Source organism: Palaemon carinicauda, chromosome 4, assembly GCF_036898095.1.
Source record: "Palaemon carinicauda isolate YSFRI2023 chromosome 4, ASM3689809v2, whole genome shotgun sequence".
Classification (NCBI taxonomy): domain Eukaryota; kingdom Metazoa; phylum Arthropoda; class Malacostraca; order Decapoda; family Palaemonidae; genus Palaemon; species Palaemon carinicauda.
This window is the reverse complement of record NC_090728.1, coordinates 27855635-27878289: the sequence shown is the minus strand read 5'-3', so window position 1 is coordinate 27878289 and position 22655 is coordinate 27855635. Positions and strand designations below refer to the sequence as shown.

The following is a 22655-nucleotide window of genomic DNA, read 5'->3' as shown; positions in this document are numbered from 1 at the left end:
TATACCAATAAACAAAAATGAAATTTGTACATTTATACAGTACATTCTCAGTCATTTGCATCATTTAAATATTTGCACCGATGGTTATTGCGTTGCAATTTTTGATAAATAATTACCATAAATAATAATTGTAAACCTTAGACGGCACCTTTGACCTACCAACTTATGCTTTGTTATGCAGGTTTCTTATACTGTATACCACAATACGAAGAGGAAATTCACTAGAATTCTTGACCAAACACTCTTGTATATTGGTATTTACCTACATATAAAAGATCAGTTGATTAAATGCTTGATGTAAAGAAAATAAGAAGCTAAGATGCCTTGTTTTCCTTGATAATAGACAAAAGTAAGCAGTGCTTAAGATGAAATATTCAGGGAAATTTATATGGGTAAATACCATGGAGATATTCTACATTACAGTACTGTATAACAATTCTTTACACCAAAGCTAACCTTTGCTAACCCTTAAGAAAAAATTTTTTTACACTGCAGTTACAGGTTTATTGTGTGAACATTTGTGAAACACGCACTTAAATACAAATACAGTATTCACCTGGAGTACATTTTGGTCAGTTGCGAGGTAGTATACACAAATCCACTTCCCTTCTTACTGAAAGTAATTATAATTTGTATGTGAATACATGCACCAGATGTCTGGAAAATGCATGCTCTACCACCAATAACTCCCAATAACTGGTTACTGTGATAAAATGTTGATGTGCCACAACTAAAGATGTGAAATTTCATATCATACTCATAAAAAATAGAACTATGATCAAAATCTCCACTATCCTAATTCATACTCAAATTTCAGAATACATACTCAAAACTACAAGTCCTTGTTGAGAAACTTAATTTCAATAATAAAATATATAATTTAAATACTTACCTGGTAATCATCATGCTTTAATTATCAAAGCCACCTGCTTTTCTACCTCTAACAAAGAAAGTCAAATTTTATCTCATTCTCAATACCATCTCCCCCTACCCTGTGATAATTAGTAGACCTGGTAGGTGGCACTACTGGGTGAACACATTGTTGGCCTATTAATACCATGGGAATTCATATAATCGGAGTATCTTGACATCAGATAAAGAAGGAGGAAGGGAATTACATGACTAACAGGTAAGTAAGTGGGAGGAGGAGGAGGTGATGGTGATGATGATGGTAGTCATCATGCTGACTTCCCTGGAATATTGAAGGTGGATATGTGATGAAATGAGATGAAATATAAATTTCAAATTTAAATCATAATCAAACCAACTTGAAACATCTTATCTTATAAACCTGGTTAATATTCTATGTTTGCACTGATTATGGAACGATTAATCATTTTCTATGCTTTACCTTCCATAACACTAAAAATTTCCTTCAGTAATATATCAAAACTCCCAACTAAACCACCGAGTAGATTTTTGTGACATTACGAGAGAAAACTGTATGCTCTTTACCTTCCATAATTGTATGCTAACCATACAAATAATTCCCAAGTATCTTAGGCATTACCACTGGCCTAGAGCCCCAACATCTTAAGCACTAAACAAGATTTAATTATATAAAGTTTTGTGTAATTGACTTGGTGGTTTACTACGCTGTAATTACACACTATGTTCACGAGCTGATCCATAAACCTAAGTTAAAGAGAAGAATAATGTATCGCCTACTGACCCGTTCTTCTATCACAGATTCCAATTGCATTTGATACCTTTGAATACTCGTAATTGAAGCCATTATTAAAGTAAAATCTTATGAGCCCTTATGTACAGTATCACCTAAATCTAACTCCCTAAACTCCTCATAATTTGTGTTATTCTTTGGAACCCCCTTGATCTTTAATAATGAAACTAATCAGCCCTTCTGCATGCTTGAAACCAGAGGGCCTATCATTATTCCTAACACTATCTTTACTACTGAGAATATAAGATGCTTGGAAGGATGAAGTTTTACTATAAGAAGTCAAAACCTGTCTTCACGAGATCATTTTAACTTGCGTTCTGCTAGCAATAATATGGATCTGATCTGAATTCAACAAGAGGCCAATAATACAAAACAAAATCTGATAGAGAGCTTTTCCATACCTGAGACAAACCCAACCAGAAAAGAACTGTTCTCTATGTTTCACCACAAAATTAGTAAACAACCTGTAGCTGCTTGTCTACAATCTGATACTGTACTGTTTCTCAAATCAACTAAACTAAAAGAATAAGATTAGGGTTACCCATAAACTTTTCTCTTTTGGATTCTCCCCTCATTCTTCTATCTAGAAATCTAATTTTGAAATTTAGAATGTTTAGAAATTGCTACCTAATCAAGTGAACTTTATGTAGAACCTAAACAAATGGAACAATGGTCACCTATCATTAAACACTGACAATTATTCAAGACTACGTATTTCAAATAGCAACAAAATTATCGATTTTCTAACTGGCTATGAATTTAAACACACAACCACTCGCTTAAACAATTGAATACTTTTAAATTCTCTACTTGGTATTGTAAGTAATATGGAAACATATTTTGAAAGAGTAGTTTGCAGAAAAGGTTCAATAGTAAATGGGTCGGCTGTTTAATCTAAATATTCATCACTTACTGATTAATACAGTGGTAACACACTCACCTTGCATTTGCAAGGTAGCAGATTGGGTACCGCCTCGACCCGTGAATTTAAGCTCCTTACTGAGAAGGTGACTAATGTGGTTGGTCACCACGGTAGGGGGGGTTGGGTATCAAAGTGAGGGGTTGGGCTTTTCCAGCTGATATTCTGATGAAATTGGAACTAAAACCAGACACGTCTGACCTTTAATTGCCTGTGCTTTTGCTCTCAGAAGCTTTGGCCACTGCTATATCAAGACTCAATCATAATAAAACTACTGTAGATCTTCTGATGAATATATATCTTAGCCAAGGTAAATACATTTATTACAACTCTTATTACAGTAAACTGTTATCACCAAGTGTACAGAGGACATTCTGCGATAGATACAATTCTGCCCAGGTAATTATTTAGAAGATTTAGAAGTGTGATGTAATTCCAATTTTGAAAGTTGACTTATTACTGGTGAAGCACAAAGAAGTGGGATGAGCTATACTGCAATGGTAGGGTACATCTGGCATAGAACAAAACTGCTACCTTGCTCTCTGTCAAAACAGTACTTACATTATGTCAACTCCAAGTATCATTAATTAGAAATGCAATATTTTTTATCTCATTTTACAATTGCTGAACGTTCACAGAATAAAAACCAAACAATGTATCTAACATTGCTATTCTTCTCAAAAGAGGTGTCTGACACCAAACTGGCTTAACTACAGTTCTTACTACTACCTCCTGCATTTAGAAAAAAAACAACCTTATCTCGTTGTGGGTGGTGCTGTTAGCAACAGAAGGAATTGGGGTTAATATATGATACTTAAATTACAAGTAAAACTGGAATTTGCTATAAGAAATGGACAAACGCTAGCTAGTTAGGCATTTTCTCTGTGTTTAAGGGGGGCTGGGGCATAATAACTTGCATATTGGCCGATTAAAATATGAAGTCTATTTCTCACTCAAACTCCATTGTTTACATTTGGGAGACTGATGGTAAGTAATTGGACATGTATTGCTTGCATTAACTTTTGCCAGCTGTTCTGTTTTTTTTGTGTGATGCAAACATAACCTGGCTTTTTTAACCAATTACAAGCCTGCAAATATTTATGCAAAAGTTCCGGGATGTTGTTTGATAAAAGCCATTTTTTTTCGACCCTCCCCTTCAGTTTCAGCTTATCTACCCTCCAAGAGGAAAGTACAATCTATTTAAAACGTTACTGTAATTTCATCTATGTCGGCATTCAATTTTGATGAAAACGCTCTCCGTTGAGTATACAGTTATTGTTGCTCATTTGAAAGTAGCTCAAATGCTAAAACATAGGAGCAGTGATGTAATATTAATTTTGCGAGTGCAGCAAGCCACGGTGGAGCAAAAACCATTAGAAGTTTAAAAATATACAGGTATCCCCAAATTAATGACACAAGGGACCTGTGAGCACAGCTCAACGTGTGCCACTTGCCAGAACATAGAAGCAGTGATGTAATTTTAGTTTTGCAAGTGTAACTAGCCACTTTGGAGCAAAAACCATTAGAATGATGTGAAGTAAATCCTAAATAATTATGATACTTTAATTTTCAACCACTTACATGGACCATACATTTTTCCAACTGGTTCTTGTATTTGTTTTGCATTTCTGACCATTATTATTAAAGCAAATCACTTGCTTTTAGCATTTCCCCACTCGAAAAAACTCTGGTTTCCCAATGGGGTTCTCAATAACTGTCTTTATATGAGGGGGTCCAAAAACTCATAAAGAGACAGTTTGCTCTAATGATCAGTCAAAAATGCATAAAACACAAAATAGCAAGTAGGAAAAATATATGGTTCATGTACTTGGCTACAAATTAAAGTATCATATATTTAATGGAATTGGTCTACAATTTTTTGTTTTTGGTTACCTTATACCAACATAAGTTTCAAAAGAAAATGTATTCGACATGTAGTTGTACATAAACCCGGGACTAGAAAGTGGAGGCCAAATTAGAAAATAGTTGATGATGCCCTCTATATTATGAAAGTCAGTTCTATGCTTGGTGTAATATGCTACCTCCAGTCAAAAGGCATTACAGATTTGAAGATCACCATTAGCCACAATGATAATTAAAAAAATTGAAAGCCCATATGAAAGTTCAGCTTTACCATATGCAGGCTCATGATATATTAAAGTTTAACTTTGGCATGGATATTTTAAACTGTACTACTTAATCTAGTGGTCAAGTGTGGAACTCATGAAATCTTGGAAACACTCTATAACTAGTAAAATAAATCATATGGTTGGCATAATGAATAGTGGAGTGTGATGTTACTACAGTATTTATGTTGCAAATGATGAAGAACAGCATAAATATTTTTGACACATTTAACATGCAATATTAGTATACATTTAGAGCTTCAAGTTATATAATATTATTAAGAGCACTTTATTTGTCGAAAGGATTTGAATGTCATCCAATTACAATATAACTAATGTATATAGTGCTTGCCAATTACCCTTTATGTTCTTATTGCCTTTCCTTCCTAAACTGTTATTTTAATTAACCCCTAAAATTAAAAAATCTCATTTTCTTTCCTTTTAATATACACATACTTAAGTTTTTTTTTATTGTAGGAAAAGGAATTCAATTTACTTGGCTCTATCGGTAACTCTTGTAGTCCCATATGGGTACATACTGTACCTATCTTAAAAACAGACAATCATACATTTTAATGCCTTCAAATTTTACTATCAAATTACCCATTTTCTAAACATTATATCAAGTTAGAACAGAAGAGACCAGTCTACCTGGTGTGGCCAGCGACAATTATACGAAGTTCTTGATATTACTAGGCCTTTGATGTATTCACCCAGTGGTACCACCTATTGGGTGTACTAGTCATCACAGGGGAGGGGGAGATGGGAAAAAGAGCAAGGTAGATTTTCTTTAACTTTTAGAAGCTGGTAGTTTCAATGATTAAAGCATGATGACTGCCAGGTAAGATTCATTCCAATAATGATATACCATGTATACATAAATAAGAAATATTTCAAAAGTAGTTTATTAAAAAAGAGGGGTTTTGACAAAGCAAAAACCTAGTTTTGGGGAGGGGCTGTGTAGTCTCCAAGGACTTTCCTGTAAAAGCTAGAGCAGAGAAACCGATACGACAAAATTACCAAAGAAATTCCGTTTCCTCTGTTTTAGGTTCAGTGTTTCAATGTGCAAAGCACTAACCCATTGTGTATAAGGTAGATGCATGGGTTCAAGCTCTATTGAACCCCGTCACTGCACCTTCAATGCTAAAAATCATCTGGCAACAGATAACATGATATCACTGAGAATCAATACTAATAATGGAGACAATGCTACTTGCGCATTAATTTAAGCCAAGCCTCCATCTTTAATGCAGTCTCAGGAGAATCAACACACGAAGCTGCCATCTTCCATACTAGGAGTGAGAATCATATATTCCCCTGCCATATACGAGGCTAGGGAGGTCTTGAAGACCATACAGCACCTCACCAAAAAATAGGTTTTCCTTTTGTCAAAACCCATTTCAGGGGGTTAATGTGCTGTGTAGTCTCCAAGGGCTAATACCAGAGTAATAATTGAGTAGACTGTGTACCATAAAGGACAAATATCTACAACAAAGCAAACAACTAAATCATGTAAGTAAGGGCGAGAAGAAAAACTATCATGTCAGACATTCACCTTATATGAGAAAAACTCCAGTGAAGAAGCCAGATGCCTGTCATTATACATCTGCTAAGGGACCTGGTTGATGTGCACCCTCCTCAGTCTAACTTCCCCCTCATAGGTGCCATGAAGTCACTGAGTACCACTCACGCATGTTGTACCATTTAGATTTGGTTCAGAGTGTAAGGAAAGGGGGCCATAACCATAATTATGTAGTAGACAAACCCGTGGCTAGAGACACTATTGGGTAGAAAATAATTGCATAAACTAGGCTATGTTAGCCAAAAAATATATTGCAAGGGATTGAACAGAGAAACTAAAAATTAAAATGAAAGGCGAGTAAAAATTCATATCCCTCTGAGAGATAACATAAAAAATATTTAAACGCTACCATGCTGTCGAGAAAGCCATGGATGAATGATGTCATAGGTTTTACAAAGCTGATCACATGAAAAACAAAACACTAAAAAAGATCTAGAATAGTAAATTAACCCAAATTACATCAACACTATTGCTAAGAATAGTGGATAACTAAATCATAACTTGATTCCTGTTACTTAACAGTATATGTGGACTTCTCACTTAACGGAAAGACACGTTGATATTTCAGACATTTTATTGAAAATGGAGGCTTGGTTCAAATTAGCGAGCAAGTAGCACTGTCTCCAGTATTAGTATTGGTTCTTAATGATGATGTGTCATCGGTTGTCAGATAATTTTCATTTCCATCAATGAAAGTGTTGTGATAGGCTCAATAGAGCCTGGACTTGCGAGTCTCCCTTATACAAAATAAACTTGTGCTTTGCACATTGAAACACTAGCCCTAGAGCAGGGGAGACCATATTTATTTGGTATTTTATAGTCATATTGGATTCCCTGTTCCAGTCTTTTACTAGAAGGTCTTTGGAAACCACACAGCACATTAATTAAAAAAAATACCAATAATAATGGCTGAAATTGCTATCTCTTGCATATTTCAATAATCAATCAAAAAATATATAAAAAACAATGACTGAAATGGCAATCTCTTAATAAAGTATATCATGTCTTTAAATCATGTTTCCGACATAAATGTCACATAAGGATTAAAATTCAAACAATAAATTTCTGAAGGTAGGCCACAAAATTTCAAAATAATTACATGTACAGCACACAAGGAAAAATGTAATCATGGTATGAAATTTCACTTTCACTACAAGTACCACATTGCTCTATAAATGTTTTCAGTTTCTTGCATTAAGTTACCGTATAAAACTCTAACTATGAATTCTCAAAAGGATGATTCAGTCCAGTTTTAAATGTGTTCTGCTTTAGTAAGCAAAAAATGTGACAGCATGATGAGTTTTCATGTGATTACAGTGCATATTTTCTAATAAGAATAAATACTTTTGATAAAAATAAAAATAAAAATAAGACAAAGCATTGATAATATGAAAATGCTTTATTTCTGAGAAAATACCATTAATTCACTAAATTCACCAACAAAACCTTACTAGAATGAATGCAATAAATATCATACATTAACAACTGATGTCAATGATTTCCCTGATACAAAGATTAAATAATTTCAACAATATAATTTCATCTATGTTATAACAAGAAACCATATATAAAAGTGGGCATTTTAAATACAGAATAATACTTTACCATCATCATCATCATTAAAATTTTCTTACATGAAAGATTTTCCTTTACATAATGAACAATATACTTTCTCTCTGTCAAACATCCTTGGAGACAAACCCCTTATGGAGGATGACGAAGGGGGAAGAATGTTATTTGTCTTCCCCCTCCTTTGGTTGGTGACATTTTCTTCTGATGGAATAAAGGGGCTGAACATGCTCCTCAAGACTTAAGGGGTCTCCATGTTGTACTAGGCATAGAAGAATAAGAACATCAGGGAAAAATAGGATTAGATTTTGATTGCTGGGACTGTAGTGCAATGATCTTCAGATGGTGAATGACATAAGTACAGTACAGTCTTAAGCATAAGAGAGTCTCCATAGGAACTCGAGGTTTTAGTGTCTTCCTAGGAACTCGAGGTTTTAGAGTCTTCCTAGGCACTCCAGGTTTTGGGATTGATACTGAAGATGCACCCATGGTGAGAACTGTAGTCTAGGTGGCTCAAGATTAAATTTTCCCAGAGTTCTTTGACAAGGATTTTGAAAAATGGTTCCTCTTCTCTCTCTTCCTCCTCCTGTACTGAAACATTCTTCTTTGTGTAAAACACTGACCTTTCTGTTTGGTTACATTCAACAGAGATATTTGCATTTATGTATGCTGAGTGACTCACTTCAGTAGCAGAAGTACTAGCACCTACATTAACATTGTTAGGGAAAATACACAAGATAATGATCAATCCCATAGAAAGGCAATGCCTACTGCCATTCAAATGCACCCATCATCAAAAGGTACCATACGATATGCCACACCATTAACATAAGAAATAAGAGGTTTCCTTCTAATGCCTACTTCAGCAAGTTGAGGGATATTAGGATCCTGGCTACCAACTTGGTCTTCTACCTCATTTGAAATTCAATGGAAAAAAGGCTAAGTTAGACCTTTTGCTGATATGATCACAGATTTACAAGGGTATATTGACTTTGTCATGTGCTGTACTCTATCATCAGGTGTCTTACTGATTGGTGCACAAGAACCATTAGTCAAAACTTGGGGAGTTATGCAGGGATTTGAAACTGGCTAAGTTGGGTAAAAATATTTATTTTGATGTATAAGTGCAGTTTAAGCAGTTAAGAGATTATGAAGTCCATTGCTGTTAAAACCCCAAGGCTTGTTACAGGCTGAGAGCTTGTTAGCAGATCAAGGCTCATTACAGGATTGAGTGGCATTCCCAACATCATCCTCTCTATGATCAACTAACCTAAGCTTTTCTGGATTCTCCCCTGAACTCAATGCTAGCTTCCTTTCATGTTTGGAAGTCTTAATCTGTTTAGTCACCATCTGAACATATTTCTCCATAAGGGGAACCATAAAGCTTTTGCATTCTTTACAACAATTACCTAAATGACAATATTGTCCTCGAGAAGAGACATAAAGAGAATGAGGATCATGATAGCCCAAAATTAATACCCTTGAACAATCTATGCAATATTTATCAACATAACCAAGAGAAGCCATCACAATCAATGATAATTAATGCATTTTAAAAGCATTAAGTAAACACTGACATGAGACTGAGGATGACAGATGCATCTATCCACACAGAGGATGGTCCTTAGCCACTAGATGTCAATTTAGTGAGCAAGAAGTGTGCCCTCTTGACATAGAAAAGAGGAAATCTTTTAGTTTTTGGGTCATGTCGAAGTAAGCCAAGCTTCGGGAACTAAGTGATATGAACATCAGCAGAGGTGCATAGAAACAAAAAGTAGGGTGAACCATTATCTTCTGCTCTTTGTGTTCTCTACAATGGCAACAACCATTGCTATTATTTTGAGCTCCACTAACATCACTTTTTAATCCAACCAGGCAAGTGTGCAGACATGTGGGAAAGTAAATAGACTGGCTAATACACCAACACATATTTGTTATCCCTTGATAATAGGAATTAAGACTACTTGCCATTGGTGATAGGGCAGACTGTAGTAGTGTTTTCAGACATACAGATTTAGGCTGTAGTAAAGACAAAGGCTGGAGTGGCAATATCGTTATCATTCCCATTATAAGCAACAAGCCTAGCCTTCTCTGCTAAAAGAAAGCCTTCCAACAATACTAGAATTAGCTGCAAAAGAAAGTATTTCAAGAACACTTCCAACATTATTACCCACAAATGGACAAAGAAAACCACCTTGCAAATCCTTTTTGTTTACTGGCAATAATCATGGGCTCTGTGGAGGACATTATACTGTAATCTGTAACAAAGTCATGTCACTGATTAGTATTATACAAGTCAAAATGTCTTTGATGTATCAAAAACAAACACTAACCGAAACTAGAATAAGCAGCCAATCTTAGTATTGGTGATAACAATTTTATATCTCTTATCCACAACAAAAAGGAGGAATTTAGATATATAGTATACCGTATAGCCTTAGAAGCCACCATCTCCAAATACTCTTGATTTATTATTTTTAAATAGATTTCTTCACCGAGTACAAATATATACCCCACTATAATCTAAACGTCTCATTCCTAGTAAGACTAAAGCATGAGTTAATATTTACTCAACCAATGTAAACCAGTGATGAACTAATGTCTGAGCTTGTAAAGAAAAGAAAGACAGCCATGTAGAACATGATGCAACTGACTAGCTTTAGCTGATACATCACAAAAAAAAAAAAATGAAAGAGTTAAGAGAATCCTGCAATATGAAAAACCATCTCCACAAATGAAAAACGAGGTTGTTAAGAGCAATTACAGTACTTTAGTGAGAGGAGGAATACCATGATAAAGACAACCAACATGGTCTTCTGCCTTGCAATCTAGATGTCTAAAATTTAGTGTGACTAAGATTGTGGGAATGCAGGGGTTTAGCAGCTTAGCAGCAGATGGATCTGTAATTAAAAAATTAGAGGTTCTCCAAGTGGATCTCGACTCTGTAAGGTGCAGTGAACATTCAGATCCTTTACTGAATGAAACACTATTGTTATTATTATTATTATTACTACTACTATTAGCTAAGCTACAACCCTACTTGGAATAGCAGGATGATATAAGCCCAGGGGCTACAAAAAGGAAAATGAGTCCAGGAGGAAAGGTAATAAGGAAAAAGAATAGAATAGTGTGCCTGAGTGTGCCCTCAAGTACACAAACTCTAACCCAAGACAGTGGAAGACCACGGTACAGAGGCTATGGCACTACCCAAGACTAGAGAACAATGATTTGAATTTGGAGTGTCCTCCTAGAAGAGCTGCTTACCATAGCTAAAGAGTATCTTCTACCATTAACAAGTGGAAAGTAGCCACAGAACAATTACAGTGCAGTCGTTAACTTCTTGAGTCATGAAAAGTTTTATGGTTATCTTATGTGTTTTCAGGTGTATGAAGAAAGAAGAGAATGTGTAAAGAATAGGCCAGACTATTCAGTGTATGTGTAGGCCAAGGAAAAATGAGCTGTAACCATAGGGGGAACTAATGTAGTACTATCTGGCCAGTCAAAGAACCCAATAACTCTAGCAGAAGTATCTCAACAGGTGGCTGGTGTCCTGGTTATGGTAAGCAACTAGATAGGTAAGTCAGACTTATTGCCTACAAGTGAAGATTGACAACAACAAATAACAAAGGAAGTTGAATTAGTTGCGACTTTTCAAGGCTCATAACTAACAAATATTGTCAGGTGGGTAATTTGGCGGGTCATGTCATCAACTCCGCAATAAACAACTAGCTTTGTCTTCCTGGATTCAGCTTGAACTTCCATTAGCTTAAACTTGAAATATACTTTCCCTAAGAGGAACAGTGAGACATCGTACTCCTCAAAAGGGTTATTTAAAACACTCGATCCTTGTAAAAGAATGCTAATAAATCCAGCAAGGAAGACTACTTGAAATGCATTAAAAACTTACGACAATCTGGAAGGGGATACGTCTTTATACCGCCAATACGACAAATATCTGAATATCATGAAACAGCTGCTGCTTCCTGCTATTGACTTCTAGATCATTTCATTATTTTACTAGGCTATGTTTCTTGTGTAATTAAAGAAACTGGGGAAAATGAATAAGTTTTGGGATAAACATCAATAAACCAAGCTTCTGGAGACGAAGCAATATGAGCATCAGGAGAGGTTCATGGTAATAATATACATATATACTGTATATAAGTATATAAATACATATCTACAGCCTAGTATGGTATACTGTTGATACTTACATGATTTCTAGGCATAAATAAAGAAAAATTCTAAAGAATAAGAAAATGTGATTGCTTTATAAAAGCAGTGATCACTAAAATCCGTTAAGAATAAATAAGGTACTTATAAATCACTCAAAAAGTCTCTGGAAATGGAAAACATCTTTACAAGTAAGTTGGACACAAGAGTGAGGTTCTTTGCTGTCTGATATCCCTGGACCTGTGAAGTGCATGTACAGTGGTACTGTACCAGCAAGAAAAAAAAATTCTTTTGAATAGGCCATGAAGTTGATGAGATTCATGAAGATCATGAATGTGAGCTAATAAGTAACAGGCTTATGAGAAACGAAATAAAAAAATATGATAAACTAGGAAACATTGGAGAGCTTAATATGCATTGCAAACATGCAACAAACAAAAAAGAAAAGTTCCTGTCATGTTGAACATTCCAGAGTATCATCTCTTACTGACAGCATCAGTTACTCAGGTTGCTTAGGAGGTTTTATTAATTCAGGATTCCAGACTAAGAGCTCCAAGAAACCATTCATTTATCTACACTGATGTTATCTGTCAAGATATACTTGTCTCCAAATATCTAGATACAAATTAATTTTTACCATGATGGAGACACGAGTAGAAATTGGGTGCTTGACAACAAATAAATAATGTATTTTGACTTATGTGTAAACATTGCAGTTCATTTAACTGTACAATTTTCATCTTCAGATTTGGATGTGTACTCGCACATAAAATGTGAATCTAGGCTTTATTTAAAAACATTAACAGTGATACAGTATTTGTAGCTTTGATTGTCACTACCTGTGTGCAGTGCCTTTACACAAAATTCAAGTTTACAGCAAAACTTATACAGTATTTTCTTTTTTCTTTCATTCCCAAAAATCGTAATTACCTTTCCATCTTAAAAAACCTTGGCCAAGCATGAAAAAAATGTTATAATGAATAAATAAAAGTAGAAAATTTGAATCACAAAAGAAAAATACAAGCATTCTTCATGGTCATAAGGTCATTCATCATGCTATGAATAAACTAAATACTGAAATATATTCAAAATGCAATAATGATAATAATCCTAAACAAAACTATGATTGACAAGGATTTCAGGTGTTGTGATCATAAAAAAAGCATTATATTGGTGTGTTTTAAAGAGAGGATATAATCAATGGAAAACCTTTGATGTAAATAAATAAAAAATATGTCAAAGGTAGGTCCACTTTAATTACTGTCATGAATATATAGCCATTTGCATAAGAGGGGAAAAGATAACATCAGAATATTATTAATAAGTATGAGCAGCCACGTCATCTGCTACAAATAGCAGTTATTTAATGAACAAAATTCCCCTATTGTACAGTAAGACTGCTAACAATAAGGTAGTTGTGAATTAGATTACTGTAATAGGCTACCAAATAAATGTTTTCTGACTATAACTCATCTAAAACTACATTTTCATTTGATATAGCAATATTATCATAATTATTTCATTTTTTTTAGTTCATTATTTCAATAAAAAACCTCTATCAATCTGCTTTATTCACCACAATATCAGATATCTGTACAGAGAACTGAGTCAGGCATCCCTGCAATGCCATAAGAATCTTAAGATGACACAGGTAAAGTACAGTATGACCAAGGACCACTACAAGTAGGGAGTCGGGTGAAGATCACGTAAGTCCTAGGTAAGTAGTACTGAAGTAATAAATTTTGTCCTTAAAATTAGGATCATTACAATGTCCCTTACCCAAGACTCATATTGCTGTAGTAGTGGCACAGTAATAAGTGGAGAAAAATAAAAAAGCAACATTAAAGAAAAGAAATTATTCTTACCTCTTTTTTTTTTTTTTTTTGAAAATTACATATTTTCAAGGCCCTAATATCATTGGAATGTAAGAGACCTAGACTTCTCAGTCCATAATTGAAAAATGGAGATCATCATGTATAGTTTTGCTTATGGAATTAAAATGATTTAATTCATGTACACAAACAATGTAATAAAATTTTTTGATTTGTGTATACAAACAATATCAAGGCTAATGAGAACAAACTGATCGAAGATAAAATACAATGCAGAAAACCATGAGATGATAATGAAGGAAACGATCCAACAATCCCCAAAATGCCAAATAACAGATAAAGAAAAGAAATAAAACCTAACTTAACGTAACTAATTAACATATGGCCAATTAGCTCAAAATATCCCCTAGTGACACAATGGAACCTAAAGGCCAATAAAAATTTTCATAAAGTACAGGGTTCAAGTAACAAAGCAAACACTGGATTAGTGCTACTGTGCTGTTGAAAGAAATTTTTCCACAAATAAAGTCTTCATAAAATTATGTGAGTGGCCACCCCTCTAACACCATGTGTCCTCAATTTACACATTGGAAGATAAGCTTCATTCAAGAGTGCATGAGTATCAATTATAACTCATTAAAAAAAAATACATAATTTATTTTTCAACATAGATTTGGTAGGATATCTAACTCTACAAAACAGATTTCTAACCTTCCTCCATAAAGAGGTTGCTTTCTTCAAATACATTTTCAGTGCTATAATTCATTGGTTAAGATTCTTTGCAAAGAAGGCATAAAAAAATGACACAGTAGCCTCTTAAGCTTATGAGTCATTCTTAGCCCTAAACTGCATTAATAGGATAAACAATGCAACATCTAACTACAATCACATATAATATGATAGGGCTTGCAACTCACCCATCTTCTTAGTCAAGATGTGAGCTAAAATAAATAGTTTTAACAGTTAGTTCTTTGAAACCAAATTTATCAATAGGTTCATAATTGAAACCCGTCATGAACTTTAAATATTCCAGAGAAGTACGTTTGTTAACAGCAACGCAGGGGACAATGACTAAATCATCATGTAGGAGCCGATAGGATATAGTCCTCACAACCTGAGTTGGGTTACACTGAACCATAGTTTCAACATGCACATGTGCAGGTGGTTTCAAATGACTAAAAGCTTTTCCTTGCATTTGCATAAAATGATTAATTGATTCTAATCTCACAGATTTCACTTCAGACTTGACTTGACTTCTTACTAACTACTTTTTGGCCTACTGACAGGGGTGAACTACCTTGGGATCCTGCAGCAAGAAAAACAATTAAATCCTAGTCTAAATTACTCGCAATAAACTCCCTCTTCCTATGCTTAGCAGCGCTCTCATGCCTTTCTTACTTTTCAAGTCTAAAAAACTCTACTACTGTATTCTACCCTGAGAAAGGGGAATACATTCATCACACCTCCTCTACATGGAAAATTGGTTATACATACATACATACATACCTGACACAAAGAGCAAGTCTAAAGATGCTGATGAAAGTCCATTAAACTTACACCTCACTCAAAAGCATGCTATAGTAACCTTACAGAGCATACCTCACAGTTCCTGAACTAACAATTCCAAAATAAACCAGCTTACAAAAAATGGGGGAACACAAAGCTGAATACAATGATCAAGTGAACACTGCTACATCTAGTTACTGGTTTCTGAAAGCCTCAGTTTTATCCCCACAACGGCGAAGAATTGTTTGCCAAACCAAGATGTTATATTATGGTAAATGGGACAGATTGATGCGGTTTTTTATTGTTCCATTTAAAGATCTGAAAGTAGTTGCTTCAAGATATAAGCAATGCAAGTCCTTAGCAAGACACATTGAGATAATCAGTTATTTACTGTATGTCAGCTTTGGCAATAAGTAATAAACACTAAAAAAATAACTACCATGTGCTAAAAATTTGAAAAATTGTTCATCAAATAAAAATCCATAAATTCAACCACCCCTCATAAGTAAATGGTGGCCAGGCCTCCAAACTCTCTTATACTTAGCAAAAGTGGTTATTAAATCTTTCCTCCCGGAAGTGTTCCGTTCAGGATAAAGATACAATATACTGTATATAGACAATAAAATAACTGAATAATGTACTGTATTGGGGAAGTTAAACTGCATCTGCAGTATCATCTAATGGTTAGACAGCTTATGATAACTCGTAATGACATTGCTGTGTTTATGATTAGGCTAAAGATAGTTGAGAACCAGGGAAGGAATTACTGTAATTAAACTGCAACTCTATCAACAGAGGTAGCATTATTCTGATAACTACAAAATGATAATCATGGGCAAACATTGGGGGAATTTTTATTTCTCTTTTTCCTAATGAATTTTAGATTTCACATGTATGTTCTATAGCAGGCTGCTATATTAATTTTTCATCTATCAAGAATAATAAAAATACACTTTATTGAAGTAAAATAGTCAATGAAAATTTCAAATAATGAATAATGTACTTTATATATAAAATAAGACACTTTTCTGTATCAGTAAAGCTTACTTATTTAGAAAAATAAATGAGCTCTCAACTAATAATATCCAAAAATGAATGAAAATCAAATATTAGAAATATCAAACATGAATCATCTGAAGTATAGCAGTTTTATGTACAATAGAATAAAGCAAAATTTCAAGCTGCTTCAAAAGCTTTGCAAGGCAGACATTACCATTCAAGGGCTGCAAAAGCAAATGCATTTTTTCAATCTAAATCAAAATGTTTTCATTCAAAGTTATTCAGCAACACAAAACCAATAAGGAGAGATAAAAACAATTTTAAATCAATAGTACTATATAATGAATGTAAATCAAAACTACTATTCTCTGTAAGAAAAGGTAAATTAGACCGTGAACAGCAATCCCTACATCACTCTTAGTCTATTTCTATTTTTGCCCATTTCTAGACATAATGTATATGTATGCACCTATTACATCAGCCAAAAACTACATGCAAAGGGGATATTCCGTTTTTATCTTATCATAACTTAGGTTTGGGTTATATATACATGGCCTATATATTTTCTTCTATCATGAACTATATTGCTCTTGATGTACCTTTAATATTCATAATTTATTTTCCTAATTATCAATCAGCCATAAATGTTTTGAAATTTTAATCTCAATCTTTCTTAATTCAACATATCTCCAATATTTCTTCTTGTCAATTTCTGTTCATGTTACATACTGGATAAGTTTGTTGATACGAGTACAAGGAAAAATGCTAAGTCAAACAGCATTCCCAGGTATTTGTCCTTTGCTTGGGCATGAGCTAACACTCTTCAATCACGATCCTCAAATCGTAAGAAGAATGAGGGCTAGTCTCGATGTCGTCCTGAAATACTTTCAAGAGGCCATTTCAAGTAGTCCAAAGTTGACACACAAGTGGGCCCTCATGAGAACAAAAAGGCGCTTTCGGAACGACTGAAGGTCTGCATGTATTACAAGTCCTACGAGTCTCCAAAAGCCTTAACATTTCCTCTCTGGATGTTGAGTATGGAGCAAAGGTACCAACTAAACAGGGGCTGACAAGTATCAGTTCGACAGAAGAGTACGAACTTGTGCTGCCTTGTGACAAATCATGATGAACCTATGAAAGAGGACTAGAAAGTTTGTAAGACTTTTAGCCAAAAAAATCCAGAAACGTTACACCTCTGTCGCATCTCCAGAGATGGTGTGCAAGGCAAGGCATCCCCCTACTGACAGCAATGGACACACAATCCTCTAAGTCACTCCTCACCCTTCGTCTTCCTCCTAACATCCATCCTTCCCTGAGTAGGGGCCAACCGCTTCTGGATGAAAAAGCTGATGGGGGTCAGGCTGGGATTTGGAGAAAACCAGGACTCTCCTTAAACCTGAGAAAATAAGCATGATTGCTCCTGAAGGCTTGGTTGAAGCCTACCTCAAAAGACCAGAAGTCTTGAGGGATCCCACATGATAAATGAATGAGAATCGATACATAGTATCCCGTTCTGTCGCTACCTCAATGTCACCCTCCTTAGAAGTAAAGGGGGAGTCAATCAACAATCCAATCCTTAAGCGGGGTTTACACGGGCGAGCAGCTCGTCGAGCCTGGTTCGACAACCCTGTGTTGAATTAATGCTCGAGCGTGTAAACGGGCTATTTGGTTGTCGAGCGTGCTCGTCGAACGGCTCGATGAAAGTCAGGCTCATCTTGACTTTTGTGGGCGGAGCTACATTGTTTGACGAACGGTGTGAACGTGTGAACGGGTGTCGAGCATCGAACCTCAGTTGTTATTCAAACCTGCAAGAGGAAACATCATCAAAGAAATGAATAATGGCTGCCATTAATGAAAGCAAGAATGAGAAGGAAGTCGTACTTTGATTTCATACATACATATCGGGCTCATCCAGCTTTATGGAAAGTTAAATCAAAAGACTATTCCAATAAAGTAGCCAGAAACAAAGGAATAGCAGCTCTGCATGAAATATTGAAAGAACTAATTTTAAAGCCTTAATTTTAAAGCAATAAGCAAGTTGGTGTGTGAAAATTTCTCTCTTTATAGTAGCCAATCTTTCGTCCACTTTGATCTTTTTTTTTCTTTCTTAGTGCTACTGCTAAAGCAATGGCTATCAAATCGTCCTAGTCGAGAGACATGTTGACGTTGTTTTAGCACGAGGCACACTGAGGTTCGATGTACTGTCTGAAAGCTCTTCGAGCCGTTCTACAAGTAGGTTCGACAACCGGGCTCGGCGAGCTGTTCGGTCGTGTAAACCCGCCTTTAGAGAAACTACTGTCTCTGTGTCAAAATGCGCTACTGTAACCAACTGATCAACAGTACCTTAATGCTAGATATCTGTGCTCATCAACCTGTTCTAGGAATTGTTACTTTTTCAAAAAATATAAGCATTTTGTGCAAGGAGCCAGTTAGGTGATACCTGAGAGCCGAGGTGAATGCAACTAAACTTTATTAAACAGAAATTGAGCTTAAATACCAGGACTGGTAAGCAAAAACATCACAAAAACTAAAAAAAAAATTAAACATGAGCTATCAGGTTTATACAGGTTGGTTTATTAACAATGCAGGGAAGAGCGAGTGATAAGATTCAAAGCAAAACTGTTACGGTGTACGAGTGTGTATGAAACACATGCAGTACAGTATAAAGTTGAACATATCCTTGTAACAATTCAATGGCCTTTCTAATGCATCTGAAGACATTATCCCTATTTTAAAGGCCAAAAGATCTGTATAAGGGTAGAAACAAACTTCCATCTTTCTGTTTAGTGAGGTAATTAACATACAGTATTTATATTTGGATTCCACCACCACTTCAAAATTTCCTAAAAACTAACAGATGAAGAGACCACTCATTTGGAAGAATCTGATGTTTCCAGCTCAGTTACTCAGCCAGATTATTCAATATCTTGGGATGAACTGTAAAAGTAGATTGATACCCCTAGGAAGTAGGTTGGCCAAGGCACCAGCCACCCGATGAGATACTACCGTTACAGGGTCCTTTGACTGGCTAACTGGTACTAAATTAGATCCCTCTCTCTGGTTATGGTTCATTTTTCCTTTGCCTACACATACACAGAATAGTCTGGCTTAATCTTTCCACATTCTCCTCTGTCCTCATACACCTGACAACAATGAGGTTACCAAACAATTCTTTTACACTCAAGGGCTTAACTACTACACTATTTGTTCAGTGGCTACTTTCCTCTTGGTAAGGGTAGAAGAGACTCTTTAGCCATGATAAGTGGCTTCTATGAGAACGATGTTCCAAAATCAAACCATTGTTCTCTAGTCTTGGGTAGTGCCATAGCCTCTGTACCATGATCTTCCACCGACTTGCGGAAGAGTTCTATTGCTTAAGAGTACACTCAGACACTATTCTGTCTTATTTCTGTTCCTCTTATTTTCTTTGAAATGGTTTGTTGGGCAGGCATAATAGAATGGCCAACGATGTCTGGTGATTTATTAAGAGGTTATCTTTGCCTTATCTATTTCTTTATTTTCCTGACAAGTATTCATTTTCAAAACCATCCTTACTGTACTCCCTTCAATTGAAGTGGCTATCCTGGAGGGAAAATTTATAAGTCCGGTTCGCTATTCTCATATATTGTTAACTCGATTGGAAACCTGATTTTCTACCACTGTTACGAAAGAAATTTGCTGGTGAAAAGTCCAATGAGGTTAAAGACATTGGCTTCCAGGGGGGAACTTGGGTATTCTTAGAAAAAGACCTTGTAACGTTAGATTGTGTCCAAAAACCCACTTGAGAAATTACTTAATCAATATTGTCTACATCCAAAACAGGGCCGAAAATAGGGTGATGAAATTAATGAATGTTTCTGCATTTCATAAATTGTACCTACCATTGAGGGACAAATTTTTTCCATACTTTTAATGATAAATCACACAAAGGCTGTCACAGCTTCGAAAAACCCATATGTAACAGTTTTATCTAAACAAAAGAAATAACCCAAAATCAAATTTAAATCTTAATGGCCTGCAAACTTCTCTTCTATAAGACTAGTAATAGCACGTATTATAGAATCACCAAAGGATAGTATCTCAAAACACTTCCTACTTCATTACCCACAAATAGCATTTCTTTAGTAAACTAATTAGCACATACAGTACTGCATTTAAAGAACTTTGCCTATTAGCATTAATGATAGGCTCAAGATAGGAAACCAAATCGTAATCTAGAGCAATATTGGGCAACTGATTAGTCTCATACAAGTCAGAATGTCTTTGAGAAACCAATCTCATTACTAAACAAAAACCAGAATTACCAAACTTTCTGTACTGTACTTGAGTTGACATAACAATCTATCAATTCTATTTACAATGTAAGGGAAAATTGAGGAGTATAAGCAGTTCTGGAAGTGACTAAGATGATCTAAAAGAATAAGAAGCATCAGAAATTACCTTAAGGAATTTATTTGGGTATTTTTCAGCAATAAGGTTACATAAGGATTAAAATAGAGACATTTCATCACCTTCTGGTTCTTCACCTCCATCTACTTCATCCTGATCTGAAGGATGAAATGAGGTGTTACTTGCTGGTTTACCTGACTGGATATGTTTTGGTACTGGAGTTATAGTGTATTCGTAAGCAAAGGTAGGTACTGGAGTTATGGTGTATTCGTAAGCAAAGGGAATTTCGGCAGTGAGTGTACTAGCACTTACAGTACTGTATATTTACCTCACTAGAGTTTACTTGTTATGTGCTAGTGGCTGAATGAAACTCCATCTGAATCATGATGAAATCCATTAACTTTAGCTAGAACTTGATCAGAAACATTAGGTGCTAAGGGAACCATACAATATGCCACCCTATCCACAAATGCAACACATGGTTACTTACGAGCGCTTAATTTAGCGAGTGGGGGTATCAAGATCCAGACTACCAACACAGTGTTCAGTGTCATAATCTGGTTGTCTAAAAGTGAAACAAGGATTAAGGAAATGTGAGGGTTGAGCAACAAAGGATTAAGGAAATGTGAGGGTTGTGCAACAAGCTCTATAGTAAATAAAATATTCAAGACTACAAAAAACCTTGAATCTGTAAGGTGTCCCATTGGAATCCTTACTGAACAAAGTACTATTACTGCCAGATCTGACTTGAGAAGTCAGGCTACGGGGAGCAATTGGACAGGTAAGAGAAGACTGGGTGGTCTAACAAGAATTTACAAAAGAAGTTAAGGGCTTTTGAAGTTCATTACTATAAAATATTGAATGGTTAAGTACTTTGTAAGAATTCAGTGTTGACGAGCTAATATTGTTATTGTCTCTGCTATAATCAACAATGCTAGTCTTCCCTGGATTTCCCTCCAAACTAATGTTAGGTTTTCTCGTACACTTAGAGCTTTCAACTTGAGCAGCAACTACAGAAGCATAGTTTTTCCATGAGGAGAACATAAGAGGCCTTCGCACTCCTAACACTGGTTATCTAAATTGCAATACTGTCCCTGACATTTTACACAAAGAGAGTGCAGATCATGATTTCCCAGAAACAATTCTCTTGAAGAAGCTATAAGGTACTTGTTAATAAATTCAGAGGAAGACACATTTAAGTGTTTAGTTGAAGGGGTCGTGTCAAACTGTTGTGACACAAAAAAATAATAAGAGTAACACATTATAAGATTCGTTGTGATAACAAGATTAGAGGATTGTCTATTCATATCTGTTGTACATGTTATAATTATTATATGATCCTATTTCATTCATGTGCATTATAGGATCCTATTTCATTTATGTGTATTGTGTCGTCTATACATTATGTGCATTATAGGATCCTATTTCATTTATGTGTACAGTATTGCGTCATCTATACATTGGCGCTCATTTGTGAGAATGTAAGCAAACAGTGTTTCAGTTTGGCAGCTCATTTACTCGCTGCGTATATGGTACAGTATTATTGTCTATAGACTTTAGCTAAACTTTATTATCTATTATATGCTAGCAGCAAATGGTTCGTTAGCTAGCTGTGTATACTGTGAATTTACTAACTGACTCATATATGCTATTAGGTGTCAGTGTAATTTCATACTGAATTTATTTTGACTGCCAATGCAAATGCCATTTTATTTCTCATCGTGCTATCTTTCATTCCAGATATTATCATTGTCATGTGATGCCTTCCAAGTGATAATAAACATTTCATGAACAAAAAGTGAATCTTATTTAAAGATCAATATCCAAGTTAGGTTGATGAAAATCCTCAAGTAATTTCTCAGCATAATTTATAATCACC

At 35.2% G+C, this 22655-nt stretch overlaps 1 protein-coding gene across 4 annotated transcripts in view; it reads right to left on the bottom strand.

Moving 5' to 3' along the window:
- The window catches only part of LOC137639843 (calpain-5-like), a 257729-nt gene that overhangs the window by 70750 nt on the left and 164324 nt on the right, over window positions 1-22655 (bottom strand). For 2 of the 4 annotated variants that reach the window (XM_068372097.1, XM_068372098.1), the window contains one exon: window positions 557-613. The exons of the other annotated variants lie outside the window; for them this stretch is intronic. In XM_068372097.1, coding sequence (XP_068228198.1) covers window positions 557-613 — 57 coding nt within the window. The remainder of the gene's footprint in view (window positions 1-556; window positions 614-22655) is intronic. 4 annotated transcript variants of the gene reach the window in all.